Genomic DNA, 15,687 nt, shown 5'->3' with positions numbered 1-15,687 from the left:
AGATAGTACTTTGGCTAACCAAAAACCTCCTAAGTATTATTGCTTCCCTCTTTGATTTTCTGGTCCTCTCCAATTGGCATTAGTCTCCGGACATGGAGGAGCCTGATAATGTGTTACACATATATTAGAAAAATAATTGTATGCCTTTTGAGTGCCCATCCTCTTCTCAGCAGTCCGAATTTGTGACCCCGCATAAACATTGCATTGAGACAGGAAGTTGGGGTGTTTGTTGTCAGGGACGCAAGCTAGCTTTGGGGAGAGATAAATAAACAGGAACCTGTGAGAGATAAGAGCACTTGCCCATGTGGCCTGCGGCAAAAATGGCAGGAATAATGAACGCGGAACATGTAATGTGACTCTGGTTGAGAAAGACTCTTACTGTTTAGGAAGTGGCGGTTAATCAAATAACTCGATCAACTCAAGCATGCACTGACCAATCAGAAGCTATTCATGGGTGGCTGATTTCCTGCAGGTGCCCGGTTTTACTTCTTTGTTCCAAGGGCTGGGTCTCGGTTCCTGCACCACTGGAGGCTTTTCTTTTGTTCAGATGAAAGAATTGCGAGTGATTGCTCATCCTATTTTGAAAACCTAATAATTTTCCTTTTGTGTGCGGTATATTATTTTAGTCACTCAATTTTCATTTTGTTATAAATCAACTGCTCTTAATCATAGATTACTCACCAGAATCAAGTAGGGGTATTCCCAGGATTGAACACATGCCGGATCAAAAAGGAGCACATAACAATGATATGACCTTTAAAATGACTCTCAGCATGAGTTTGTTTAGTGAGCTGTCTAAAGTGTCTTCATCAAAACAATATGTGTTTTTTTTTTAAAAATTTGATGTGATGATGAGGGCAATGATGTGGTTGGATCCTCCTCTAGCTCAAATTTCAAAAATATTATCATAAGTACTACTAGTACTATTATTATTCCTGATAGCAGCTGTCAGAATCAAACTTGTCTCTAGGTGCTTTTCAAAACCTCAGAGCCTGAGGCAACAGTGTAAAAGAAGACATCTTAAGCAGGATCAGTCTCAGTAAAAAGAGGAGGAGAAGGGGCTATAAGGCCTGTCTGGAATCTCCTGGAGCTTAATCACAAGCATGTCTTTGGGCTGTGGGAGGAAGCTGAAGTACCAATAGAGAACCCATGCAGACACAGGGGTAAACAGGAACCTTCTTCCTGAGAAGTAACAGCGGTAACCACTACACCACCCATGAAATTTCCTTACCTAAGATTAGATCATATTGAAATATTGTGTAATATTGTGATTTACCAGACACCAGCACTGCAGTTATAAAGTCATAAAGCAACAAACTCAGACTTTAATATATTCTGTCATGAATATTTGGACCGAGCGACATGTGTGAAACAGGCTTTTACATTTTGCTGCAGAGGAAAATTTGTCACAGTTTACAGGACGTGTCCTGCGGTTTCATGTTTCACTCATCACGCAGCAGCTTTTCAGAGCAGGACGTTGTTTGTGATAATAGGCAGCACAAAAAGAGAGAATAAAAGGGAATACAAATATGAGAAAACACTTTAAAAAAAGAAATGTGAGAGTTCATTTTCCAAACAAAGTGCATGTGTGCTTGCAACGGCATTGCGTAGGACCACGCCTTTCCGGTGTTTGTTTTGAAACAGACTTTCACATCTGGTGAGAAGACAGACGTTTGAGCAGGAAGCCTCAGCATAAAACAGAGCAAAGAAACCAACCAAAAAAACCGTTCGACACAATGAAACCCTGTTGAGTCCGGGGGGCAGATACAGTATTCTTGCAAAACAGGAGATCTGCTCAGTTTGTCGTGAACATCCAATTGTGGGAGACTTTATAACAAGGATGTGCACTACTTACAGGACTGTGCTAACTACATTTTCTTTTACACATGCTTGTTTTTAAGAATCCATGTTTGAGCAAGTGTTTACTGTTTCCCTGCCTCCCTCTTTATCTTTGCTTTCCTCCCCCTGAGGAGCAAATGTGGCTTGCTAATCTCAGTTTGCAGCCACCCCCCACCCCCCTCCCCACTGACGGAGCATTCTGCTTGTTCAGGGAAAAGGAAACGTTCCCTTTCCTGTGCTCAGTACTACACCGTCTGTAAATAGAACCTGTCACCAGCACCTCAAGTCTCCTCTCGAGAACTATTGGTCCTATCATGCGGCACCTTTACTACAACTTCCTGATGTGTCGAGAGGGAGATAAGGGCAGCATTTGTGTAATATGTAGAAGTGGCGCGTGCACATGTTTTTGAATTCTGCCTTAATGGCCTTTTAAGGCTCTCAAGATAGCTAAAAGAGCCCACTGCCCTTCCAAACACTCTAATATTGTGTTAAGTGCAAGTGAGAGTGGAAGTGGATATCTTTAGCAGATCCAACTTTACATTTATGAATGTATGGTCAAGTCATTAGTCAAACCAGAAAACGATTGCTATGCTAATTTCACGGTATTTCAGTTGGTGGGCACATAAGTATGAATTTTTAATCTTGGGAAAATAAGGCACGGCAGAGGGAGATATATACTTATTGTGCCTTACTTAAACTATAAAACAGATCTGGCGTCGCAATATGAAACGTTCATTTTGAGAAGCAACGTGCAAAACCTTTGTAAAGCCCAAGTCCTTCAGCAATTTGGCACAAACTTGGTGTCACCGATGTCCTTGCAGCAGAACCCCTCTGTCACTTGCTGCTTTTCCACTCAGTGTGACTTTACACGGTACGGTTTGGAGGCTTAGGGTACCAGGTACAGCAAAAGTAGTTCCATGTGAGCCGGGTAGGTACCATTACGCAAATATCGGTCAGGTAATGCTGTGGCCAGGGGACAGATGTCATTGTCGAATCAGGAGAACTACGCATTCCAGAAAACTCATATCCACCATTTTTAAAATCCAGCAACAGCAATGTGTGATTCTTTATTTTACAAAATGGACTGGTTGTCACAAGAGTTTCAGACGGCCTCGTTATGAAGACTACAACCACGTCGAAGAGGCACCATGATGAAATGGAAAACCGTGCGGCCATACCATGTCGGATGCCCTGTCGAGCTAATACTGGAAAAGTGCCTACTGTTACCTCGGCTTGACGGACCTTAAGCCAGGAGAGCTTTGGCGAGTGAAAACCCCTTTCTGCAAACTAATTTATGTCAGTGCATTGTTTTGTCTTGTCCCACAAAGAGGGCCCACATGTATACTTGGATTGGTCCTAATCACCTATTGATCAAACTATTAGGTAATATAGATTAACGTGTTTTTTACAGAACAAATTATGAGAGGTTCCACCTGTCTGAAGAAACATCCATCACCCATTTATGTTCATATCAAGTTGGACATCTGCAAAATAGAAAATCTATTGAATTGGAAGTGCGGCAAGGCCACCATGATAGTGATAGCTCCCTTCAATGTTTTTGTGCGACACAGAGTAATTAGATTTAGTTTACTTGTTTGCCTGACAGCGAATCAAAGTGAGTAAATGCCGCCACAATGGAAAACATCAATCAATCCTGTTTTACCAGTGAAGAGAGAGTATAATTAAATCAATGAGTGTTTCAGGATTGTGCTTAGCTCAGCATATTAATTAGCATTGGAATGAGTCAATTATAGGAAAATCCATAACCAAATAGGTGTCAATGTTGTTTGTTTTGTAACAGAAAAGGCTTCTGGACATGACTGAAGCTCCAGTTGGATTTGTGGAGGGTGTTCTACAGTGGTTTCACTTCTATCAAGTCACCATCTTTGCTTAGCTTCCTTCTGCAGCTGACTTTTTGCACGACAGGGCTCACACACTCCATCTCCTTTGCTGTCGCTCCTGCGATAATGATGGCGGAGACAATGCGGCGGTTTCTGTTTTTAGCTCCGCCACCTTGGTGCCTGAATTGATCTGCCATTTTTTCCTGTGAAAAATTCTACAGGCGATGAACAATAGACAGAGACAGAGCATATGCGCATATGTAATCAGCACATAAAAATGGTCCTATATTTATTTGTAGATAAATAGTTGTTAGGACTGTCCAGGCACCCGTCAGCAGCCCTTCATCCCCGCTGCGCCCTGATCCACCCCCAATCTGTCTGATCAATGGCCCTGCTGGTCACCTGGCAACCAGCGACTTCACCCAATCTCAACCCAACAGTCTATCGGGCGCTTCGACATTAAACAATATTGGAAGGTGCGGTGTTGAGAGAGCGTGTGAAGAGGTGTTAAAGGGAAAAAAAACAGAAAGAGGTGTACTTGTTATGGTTATTTCAGACTGTGCCATTTCTTGGTTGGCTCGCGACAAATAGCTCTTGTCAGCGGGATGATGGATGACAAGATGATACGCCGGTGCTGCGGTGCCAGGTTGACATCAAGCGGATTAAATCTTTACTGGTGAGGGAATATGATAAAAGAGGACCCAGCATATGGCCCATATAGGGCATGTACAATGTTTGATATTTAACTTATAATAAAGTGGGATTATTCAACAACAAATTCACTATTTTCTGGGACGCAAGCTAGCTACTTGTCCTGAGCTGATGCGAAGAATGAAAAAAACGACCAGCAGGTGTCTTTGCAAATGTGGCCGTGCTTATTTTTAGCTGTCTAAAACAACACGCCTTGGTGACTTCTGCACTCCTCCCGTCACACTTCACGCCGCATCATGTCTAGTAAACCGCATCATTTTCACTGTGGTTCTGTATTCTTTAACAGTTTCTTGACAGAAGGACTTTTGTTGAAAACACCAACAATTGACAGTTGGTTTCTTGTTTTTTTTTTAAAAAAAAACAAAAAAAAACTCAAGTCACCCATAAAACCTTGCAAGTAGATTAGCTATGTTATAGTATGCTATCATAATGCAAAAATCGCTATTTTCTGTGGTCCGGCCAATTATTGAGCCAACGCTGGGTCCACTGCTTTATCATTTAACATAAATCTACGATTGAGGTTGCGAATTACAGTTCCCCTTAGGGTCAGGGTTAGGACACGGGCTTGGATCCTGAACAAATGGAATGGATATAAATGTCAAGGCCTCACGAAGATAGCAGCACAAGCTTGTGTGTGTGTGTGTGTGTGTTTGTGTGCGCGCACGTGTGTGTGTTGTAGACAGCTTGTGAAGCCTATAATTGAGTGCGTCCGCCCACCATGTTGCACTACAGATAGCACAGTGGAAGAGTCCATGAAGAGACACAATGGACATACACACACTCCTCACTCCCTTCTCGTGCTCTTGATGCCGGGCCACCATATTACAACTGCCATTAAAAATATGCCGCCACGGGGCTGCATGAAGCAGATTTCCATGGCCTCGATTCATTCGAGCGTCACCCCTGTGCTGCCTTCAGTGCACATCATCACCTGAATGATGAAACACTTGGTGGCGTCTTTAATTTTTTTTTTTTGCACCAGATTAAACTGCAAAGGAGGAGAAATTAGTGTTGAACTAATGAACTAAATGAACTTTTGCTCTTAAATAACACTTCACTGGCTGGTTTGTCCACTTGCTATATGAGTAGAACGTACGTTTGTGTTGTGTGGCTGGACTGTTGTTGCCATGGTTCCTCATTGTGAGGTCTTACACAACCCCAAGCCTGAAATACCAGTAAACACTAGTATGTTTCTTAATGATATTTTGCAACAAATTGACACTCTGGCTTCACATTTCACTTCATTCTTGCTAATGTGGCTGTGTTGCGCATATTCTGTAGACATGTCGTGGTAGTCATTTGTGGTTTTCTGTGAAGTGGGCTTGGGTTTTGATGAAGCTACACTGAAGTTAAAACAGGATATCAAATTTTGCCATCAAACTGATATATATATTTTATTTTTGCTAAAAATAAATTGTCCCCCCCCCCCTTTTTACTTGCAGCTTTTTAGGGGTTTCCTTGTTTATTATCCCTTCTGTCTGTCCTGTCCTTTCACATTGTATGCTTAATGTTTTTCCCCTTTTATTTATTTAAGTAAATCACATTTTTAAAAAAAAAAATCTGGCAAAGTAGCTTCTAGTACTGTAGTTTCTACTCAAAATCTAAGATTTTTGCACTCAATGAATTGGTTGAAGCGTCAGAAATACCCAAGATATATTTCAAACCTTAGTTATTTTTGAATTCACTAAGGATCCAATTCAATTCAACTTTATTTGTATAGCGTCTGTTACAGTCAAGAGTGTCTCCAGGTGCTTTACAGAAACCCAGGGCCTGACCCCCAACAAGCACCAGTGACAAGGAAAAACTCCTTTTTGATAGGAAGAAACCTTGAGTGGACCTTCAGACTGGGTGGATTTACTATTCTTTCTCTAGTTTTCTCTGTATTTATTAACTATTTTAGTTAATTAAATTCATGACTATTGTGAAAACAAGGTGAAGGTTGTTATTAAGGAACAAAATCATTACGGTAATTTGATTCTCTAATTTTAGCCTTTTTGTTAGCCTCTAATTTTAGATCAGATAAAATCCACCAGGAAATAAAACATTTGGCTCAATTTTGTTTTCCGTGAGTTCATTCCGTTACTGAACCATATCAGCTGCTGTGTCATGGCAACACATTTGTCCCCAAAAGCAGCAACTTTAGATTCTTTCTCCATGCTTCCAAAACGTCTCTAACTAGTTTGACCTTTTCATCCCTTTCTTTTCCCTGTCCAGTGCAACGCAGCCCGTTAAAAGAAAAACAAGGGAGGAGACAGAGAGGGAAGAACAATGGAGTCCGTGTCGCTGGAGCAGTCGGCAACTGTGGATGAGCTGCTGGAAGCGTGCATCCAAGCCTTCGGTTGGTCATCTGAACATATTTAATTGAATTAATGTCAGGTTAACGAAGCTAAATTCACATCTGGCCACAGTTGATCCTTCTCAAGTGGTGATGAATCTACCTGCATCTTTCCTGTTATTTGATTTTAGATGAGTCGGGAACATTAAAGGATGCTTCCCATGTCCGCATGTTCCTCATGATGCACCCTTGGTACATCCCATCCACCGACTTGGCTGAGAAGCTGGTGCTAAAGTATCCTGAACATTGTGATGTCATGTAATTTATTTCTTTATGCTCTATTGAGAGTGGAATCAGATGTTCCTGGATCCCCCTGTCCTGTGTTTCTGCCACTGAATAACGGTATTTAGAATTGTGGTTTGGTTGTGCAAATCATTACAAATTCCTCCAAAATGTTGCACCTTGATTCTTTTGGACCAGATCTCAAGAGAAGAGCTGCACTGCCGAGTGCCGAACAAAAATATGCCATCTCGTGAAGTAATTAGGACATATTCATGCTTTTCTTTCTGTTGTTCAATGTATTCTCCTCCCACCCCTCCATTTTGCTAATTGCTATTGTCACGATTGGGAAAATATCTGTACACGTGGACCACGAGCAAACATGGCGTGCAGCAGCCAAAGGTTGACAAAGAGCCACCTTTGGCTCTGGCTTTACATCCTGAATCTTACTGCAGCACTAATCCAGGCTTCTGGATAACCAGATCTGATTATTACCATTACCTGATTACCGTAATTTCAGGACTATAGAGCGCACCTGATTATAAGCCACATAATCTAATTTTAGAACGAGTGACAAACAGACAGGTAAGAAACAACAGCTACTCTTTTCACTTGTAAGTTTATACAGAGGCCTTAAATCCAATTTTCATCACATCAGGATTTTTTAACTTTCCTTTTAATTTAATCCGCTTAGCAACATAAATATATTGTACCGGTAAATGCTTTTTTTTTTAACAGTGTCTGTAATGCAGCTACCCTGAAATATACGTTTGTATCAGCTACACACAAATTACGTTGTTTATGCTTTTTTACTCAATGAACAATCTAAAACTCCCCGATGGCCCACCTCTAAAATCTTCTATTTTCATCGCGGTGGCGATTGCTTTTACCTTCCGTCTGATTTGTACAGCGGAAACACCGCGGCCGCCTGCTCTCTGTGTGTTCACCCAGTCTTCCAGAACGTTTTCAAGCTCGGGCCACCTGCGATGTTTACGTCTAAAAGCTTTTGTCGTCTTTTTGCTTTGGATCAGTTCTTCAGGCTGGCGTCTCCACCTTCTCACCATTGATTACCGTAATGTACGCCAAGATTACGCACGGCAGCTCGATTTCCTTCTTCAACCGCCAGAGTGATCGCTTTTAACTTAAAAGTCGCATCATATGCTTTTCTTCTAGTATTTTCCACGTTGATGAGTGTTGGTAAAAATGACTGATTCACAATAGTTGTGATAGTGCGCCACGAAAAAAAAACATAAATAAGTCGCACTGTAGAATAAGCCGCAGTGTTTAAAGTGTAGGAAAAAAGTAGCGGCTTATAGTCCGGAAATTACGGTACTCCCCATTGTAGGATTTCCATGTTCACATTAACGTGCCCAGTTTTCCCACTTGTACCATCAGCATTCCAGGTGAATTTTGTATGCTTTTACATTAGTCAGCAATAAATGAGCTAAAATAACTGATTATGATATCAATAATTACAAAATATCGCCTGGCAACGAAGAGCTCAAATGTCTTAAAGGGGAGCTGGTCTTAGTAATATAGCTTTACATTTCAATCTTTTCCATAATATATTGTGATATTTCTCTGTGAATGCACTTGCAGTCCATAGAGTACATATTTCCACTCCTCCGTTCCTGCCTCCAGGTACTGGATCTCCGAGTTTCAAGCCGAGTTCAACCTGAACCCGGAGCTGGCTGACCAGATCCAACACTTTAAAGACTTCTTGACCACGGAGGGCAACGAGAGGCAGAGCCAGCTCATTGACCTGGACAGTGTGTGAGTGGCTGCGTTGCCGATGGCCCTTTCTTACTGTTGGTCTCTGGCAGGGATTTCGGCTACGTGCCTTTTTTCCCCCCATTCTCAAGCATCACTGAGCTGTGTAACACGGGGTCATTCACTTTATTTTCAACCCTTTTAAAATCATTTGTGTGCAACCTCGGCTTCCCTTTCATGTTCCATTAAAAGAGCTTTTTATGGAGCATGTAGCATGCTCAGCTGAATTGTATAGGAAGGACCATGTCCATTTAATTATAAAAGCAAGCAACCTTCCTTCATTTTTTTCCCCACTAATCCACATAATATAGGACCGAGAAAGAAATGATTGTCTGCTTTTCTTTGTCCCTCTCAGACCGTCGTATAAATGGAAGCGGCAGGTGACCCAGCGTGTCCCATCGGTGTCCAAAAAGAGGAAAATGTCACTGCTGTTCGACCACCTTGATTCCTGTGAACTGGCGGAGCACCTCACTATCCTGGAGTACAAATCCTTTTGCAAGATCTTGGTCAGTGTACCTGCGGTCTCTTCTTGGAGGCTTATACCTGTGGAACTCATTGTGAATCATTTACATGATGGAGACCTGTTGCTGTTGCTAAGCAGTCATGAGTCCATCCAGCCTTCATAGTTGCAGTAATTATATTTGTTGGCTGGTAACACGTTGCCAGGTTGTGCTGGTGATCTATCTTGGCTCTGTTTTAAATATCTGAATGTATCACATGGCAATAAATGAGTAGCCATGAATAACCGTTCATAGGACACACTTGAAATGCATGATAATTCAAAATTTCAACCCATCGGATGACACGAATTCAATCCGACTTTCATAGGATTTTCGAGTGGCTGACATATTTTCCACCGTCGGGTCTGATTTTAAACCTCCAGAAATGGGCAACACTTTATATTTTCAATCTGACATGGTGACCATCCTGAAAATAACCCCCCCAAAATCATGTAGTCTGATTCAAACACCAGAGGATATTAGTCTTTATTCTTTTTTTTCAAAAATGTGAAAAAATACGACGGCTCAGTGCTGTGGACATTCTGTTCATATCATTTGACCTCAGTTCACATAGTGTCTGTTACAACTGTTACAGGCACAATTGTCTCTAGACGATTGTCTCAGATAGATTCCGTTGAATTCACTTTTAGATATGTAGCATGAGGGTCCCCTGTGATTCCCTGTCTCCTCTCAGAGACTTAAATAGGTTAAATAAAGACTCCGGTTATGAGTGAATGGTGTGTGACTGGTGATGGACAGTGAACTGTCAAGGAGATATTCGGATCTTTTACAAAGTGAGAGCTTAGTCAAGTTCCAGCAACCTCTGTGACTGTGTTTAGAACAAAACAATGGACAGACACATTTGGATCCAGCTCAGTAACAGGATTAAATCCAAAACAGGCAAATTCAAATGAATCTAAGCATTCATGGCAAAAAAAAAGATAGAGTACCAGATAGGCATCATAGGCAGAGACAACACAACACACATCGGGTTCATTAGACAGGTGAGGGAGTTAGGGAACAGAGCACACGCAGACGGTGACACAGGGAAAGGCCGATATGAGATGACGACCTAAACATGATTAAACAGAAACCAGACCCGTTCTGGGCTGACAAAACGTGAGCCTGACCGACAGATCCTGACACGGCTGCTCAAACATTACATTTACATTTCAACTCCAGTGACTTTTAAATGATGTCCTCTTCCCCGTTTCAGTTTCAGGACTACCACAGCTTTGTGATGCATGGCTGCACGGTGGACAACCCCATCCTGGAGCGTTTCATCACTCTCTTCAACAGCGTCTCCCAGTGGATCCAGCTCATGGTGCTCAGCAAGCCCACCGCCCCGCAGAGAGCTGTCGTCGTCTCCCATTTCATCAGGGTGGCGCAGGTCTGTTCGGCAGGCCCGAAGGGAGGGGGGCATGTCAGCAATCGAGAATTTAACCAAAAGATGTGGTGACAGGCTGGTTACCAACACAACAGACATTACTGGGTGGACTTATGTGTGGAAAAAGTGCACTTCATTTGAAAAGGATTTAGAGGTATTAGCATGTTAATATGCTTGTTGAGATGCTGCTATCAGGGGGACACTTGTTGTAGCTGGGTGATGACTCATATTTGCTATTATCTGGAGCCTTTTCACGAACCTTAGGGTTTTAAAAGATTCCATAGACCGCAGCATCTAAGATTTTTCAGATATAGAAAATGTAATGTCTGCTTAAGAAGAATGAGCTGTTTTGGGATAATCAAGATGGAACGACCCACAGAATTTGGCACACCATAGAGTATAACTGCCCCGTCGTTGGCACGGTGGTTTGGTGGTTAGCACACATCGTAGTGAGAAAGTTCTTCTGCAGTCCAATCTCAGGGTTGTTTGTGCGATGCGTTTTCTCCTGGCATCCGTGTTTACGGATGGAACCAGTGGGAAGTGTATGCGGGGGTGCGACTCACAATCTTGTAATACGTTTTTAACTGTTGCCTAAAGTTTAAACTTTAATGTATAAAAAGTTTAGTTTCTTTGATGTCCTATGAAAGGAGAGAAGCTGCTATGTGGAGTGATGCTTTGTATGGACTACAAGCAACGCATTTTTACCCCCAAAGAAGTTTTAGAGAGTCAAATTTTAGAGAGTCAAATTTTAGAGAGTCAAATTGTTCCTATTTGCTGTTTAGGGAGGTGGTGTCAAACTCGTTTTAGTCCAGTGACCCTCAGCACAGCTATTTGATATAGCAAAATAGCATCCCAATAATCCATAAATTGTGAGAACATCAAATGTATCTCCTATATTTTGTGTATTAGAGGGACAAAAATTACAGTCAGTCATTTTCATACCAAAATTATTTTGCCTCATTTCAGCTGCTCTTGAATTAACATATAAAAAAATGCAGGTAATGTCTTTGAAGGTTTTTTTTTGGATTTGATATATGTCAGGTGGGCCAGATCAAGCCCATGGGCCATGATATAGGCCCTGATATAGGTGGACCAATATCGTATACTAACTATAATTTAGGCTCATCCTAAATTCAGAAGGGAGGGGGCAATATAATTCTATTGAGTTGCAGTATATAAAAAAATATTCTCTACTTCGAATGCCTAAAAGAATTTATGCAAATGCCGATTTGGACATGTTGGAAGTCTTGAGGATTTAGACTTGCTGGTCTTTTTTTCTTTCCACATTTGCATCCTGCCTCCCAGTACTGATATAACCGCCTTGCTAAATAAAGCCCCAGTAAGATCTGTCATCATGCAAATCTCTGCTTATACTGTAAATCATGCGCAGCCATCTGCAGGCTGAGGGCGCCTCTAATCTGAAAATTTTGGCCTAATCTGGTGTCTCCCCCTTGAGTTCCCGAGCAGATCTGCCAGATTGTTGCCTTATATATGTCCATATGCTTCCAAATGTTTCTATATAAATAGCCTAGCTGTGATTGATGTCCTTTCAGTTGGATGTCATCATTCGCTCTGGAGTACCAGATGGTCTGATGTTTGGTGTCTGTGGCGACGGGGAGCTTCCCTCTAGTACGGCAAGCTAAAAACCTACCAAAACATTTCAGCCCGATGGCCTCTACTGCTGTATGCGGTTTAGCGCCAACTTTCTGCTACTCATCATTTATTGAGCATGGCCCCAGCGGGTGTCACAACCTCCCCTTGTCTTGATAAACCAGCACTCCAGCATCTCAGCGGGGTTTTTGTCAGGGTGTCGCAGCAGTACTTCTTTTTCCCCGACACCTGACAGAATTGTTATGCGTTGCCCTTTGAAATATGACAGCAGTTAACGTTTGTATCAGCAACATTCTTAAAACAGAACAGAGCTGTCTGGCCCCTCCGCTTCAACATTTAAACAGAACTGGTGCAGAATCCCGATCTTTCGCAGAGCGTGGAGGTTCACGACAACTTATGGTTGCTAAGGGTCTTTCAAAAATCGCTTTAATGTTGGACGATGATTCTGTCTGTCTTGGATTCCTGTGTGACGAACTTGGACGTTTGAGACACTTTTTAACAATGAGAATCTTTTGAATTGCTGCCGCTCAGAAAAACAAAAATTGATAGAATCTTCCACCGATTCTATGTATCTAAGGCTAAAATGCCTTAATAATTGTGGATGCAAACACATGCAGTAAGAAGAATTATATTTAAGCTGATTTGAAATGTACTCAGAGGAAGCACAGAAGGCAGCCTCCATTCTGTTGACATTTCCAAATGCTTCCCTCAGGGTGCCCGGGTTTCATACCAGTTCAGCTGCCAGTTGGTGGCATTTTCCAGATGACTTATGTTCGTTAGTCTTCCGTTGACTGTCGAGAGTCACGGTGCAATTTCAAATATAAAAAGGTTCATGTCATTTGCTCTTTTTTAACATTAGGCCTTTGAAGATTGAACATTTATTAACCTTCTATATTGGAAATAAAGAATTTCCCAGGTGTTGCTGATGGCCATACGCGCGCTCAGCCGAAACCATGCATGGAGCCCTGCGCTGCCCCCCCGGCTGCTTTGCCATTTGATTCTAAAGGGTGCATATGCTGAATCAAATAATCTCATCTGGCAGCCCTCCCACACATGTTACCCTATTGATTTTTAGTGCTATATTGAGGGGCTAAGGGCAGCAGGGAGGCCTTTGGATTGATACTCAAAAAAGTGCACGTAATGTGCGATCAAGTCGTGTTGGAACTTTCGATACTCTCGGTGAGCTCGGCTCAGAAAGCCTTTCTCAGCATAGCTATTATTATTCCCTGTATCTACATTTTTTGAACCCTGTGACCTTCTCACATTCTTCCATCGATTCCTTATCCCATTTCCTCTGTCATGCAAACTCCTTATAGAAGCTGCTGCAGTTACAAAACTTCAACACGCTGATGGCGGTGGTGGGCGGCCTCAGCAACAGCTCCATCTCACGGCTTAAAGACACACAGGCGCACGTCAGCTCTGAGACCAACAAGGTGCTGAACCACTTTCTTGACCTGTTCCCTGTCTGCCCAGTTAGCTCAGGGGCCTCTGTGCGAGCCATCAGACACAATACTGTCGATTATAAAAACACCATGTTTATCTCTTACTTTAAATTTAATTTGTCTGACTAAACTCTCAGGTTTTCAACAACCTCATTGAACTGGTGACATCCTGTGGGAACTACAGCCAGTACCGCAAGCGGTTCTCCGAGTGCTCGGGATTTCGATTCCCCATCCTGGGCGTGCACTTGAAAGACCTCATAGCTGTGCACGTGGCATTACCAGACTGGGTCGACAAAGAGAAAACGCGGGTCAACCTGACCAAAACCCAGCAGCTTTACACCATCCTCCAAGAGCTAACACTCATCCAGAACACCCCGCCCAACACTGACGCTAACATGGATTTGCTCAACCTGCTCACGGTAAGTAAAAGACAGAGTAGCAAAGAGGCAATGTTGGTGAAGGAGAATAAACCGCGGCCAACATGTTTAATAAACAGCCTGTTTGGTACACAGAATTAGCACCGCGGCTATTTGCTTGACTTGTCGTTGGACAAACTATGCGAGAGCCAGCTGGGCCCGGAGTGTGTTTACAGTGGAAGGCCAGAGATTTGAAGCAACACATTCCAAGCATTAACATTGAAATGAGAGAAACAACTGATAGAGAACTAAGTCATTGCACTCCTCAGAGGAAGGCTCAATCTGAGTGATTAATTATGCTGGGCTAAATCGGAATTATGTTTCAGAAGCAAACTGTTGAATTTTTAGGTTGAGATAACATATTGCATAAGCATGGACACAGGACGTTTTAGCACTCTGAACTCTTGTTGATGAATCCTCATTAAAAGCAGGACTTTGCATTAACAATACTTTTGATACCCCATCAGAAGACCACCAAAATCTATTTCTCTTTCCGTTTTCCCTTAAAACTTTCCTCTTGATTTTTACCGCTTTTGCCATTAGTTGCCCTTAAAGGCTTATCTTATCTCCATCAGTTGACTTTAAACACTTTTGTATTGCAAATAAGGTATTTAAATGAGGGAGAAGATATAATGTGTGTAGCTGTGTAGTCACATTTAGTGGAGGAGGTGGGGGCGGGGGGGGGGGCGGGGGGGGGGGGGGGGGGGGGGGGGGGTTAAAGGCAGGTACACAGCAGAAACCTTAATGATTTACCTGAGCTTTTGAAAAAGCCCATTTTAAGTAGATTTCCTTTTTTTTTAAATCTCATTTGTATCAGGCCCAAAGGTAATTTGTTTTTCACATACCTGACTTGTTTCTGTGGTTAACGTCTGTCTTTCAGAGGTGTCTCATCACTTTACTACCAAGTGACACCTCTGAGGAAGCCGGAAGTTAACCGCAGAAACAAGTGAGGTAGGTGAAAAATGAATTAACTGTATGCCTGAAAAAATTAGAAAAAAAGTCTTTGGGGGTAAAAAACCCTTTTTTCTACCTAGTTGCGGGTTAGGGCTTTTCAGTTACTCAGATGGATGGACTACAACTTCCAGGTTCTTTTGAGCATATTTGTCTCTGGAGAAATTCAAGAGAACTTCAGGTCGGGGAATTGACACGACCAAATCCATAGACAAGTAGCCGGTGATTTGGCAGAGCTAAATCTAGGACACACAGTGAAACAAATTCATGAAAATTTGAAGACTCTTAAGCAACAGTTTGAAAGACCCCAACAGTTGTAGTGGGTCCGAAAGCCTTACCACAGGCCCATAGGTCATTAGCATGATTTGAATACATTTTGCATGAGTTTTTGGTCTGGTGTAATGCAACAATACCAATTACTTGGAGTTTTTTCTTACCCATGTAACTAAATTCCCGATCAATCAACACATCTCTAAATGAACCCACAAGACATGGCTTTCTGAGGGTAATTTTAAAAACTTCTGTTGTCTACAGGTGTCTTTGGACCAATACCACACAGAGGAGGAGATCTACCAAATGTCTCTACAGAGGGAACCTCGCAAGCCGGCAGTGAGCTTCTCACTTATTCATCACACCCTTGACAGTGACGGTTCTATAATATGGTG

General features: G+C 42.3%; 1 protein-coding gene across 4 annotated transcripts in view; it reads left to right on the top strand.

Annotated features, from left to right (window-relative positions):
- Positions 1-15,687, top strand: part of LOC101074408 (RAS guanyl-releasing protein 2) — a 30,594-nt gene that overhangs the window by 2,737 nt on the left and 12,170 nt on the right. For all 4 annotated transcript variants that reach the window (XM_029839949.1, XM_011606556.2, XM_011606557.2 and 1 more), the window contains exons 2-10: positions 6,606-6,729; positions 6,858-6,960; positions 7,147-7,203; positions 8,587-8,718; positions 9,071-9,221; positions 10,432-10,605; positions 13,530-13,646; positions 13,793-14,074; positions 15,557-15,631. In XM_029839949.1, the coding sequence (XP_029695809.1) occupies positions 6,660-6,729; positions 6,858-6,960; positions 7,147-7,203; positions 8,587-8,718; positions 9,071-9,221; positions 10,432-10,605; positions 13,530-13,646; positions 13,793-14,074; positions 15,557-15,631 (1,161 nt within the window). In that variant the 5' untranslated portion in view covers positions 6,606-6,659. The remainder of the gene's footprint in view (positions 1-6,605; positions 6,730-6,857; positions 6,961-7,146; positions 7,204-8,586; positions 8,719-9,070; positions 9,222-10,431; positions 10,606-13,529; positions 13,647-13,792; positions 14,075-15,556; positions 15,632-15,687) is intronic.

This window comes from Takifugu rubripes, chromosome 8 (genome assembly GCF_901000725.2).
Source record: "Takifugu rubripes chromosome 8, fTakRub1.2, whole genome shotgun sequence".
NCBI classification, from domain to species: Eukaryota; Metazoa; Chordata; class Actinopteri; order Tetraodontiformes; family Tetraodontidae; genus Takifugu; species Takifugu rubripes.
The sequence above is the reverse complement of the archived record's forward strand: the minus strand, read 5'-3'. Positions and strand labels throughout refer to the sequence as shown.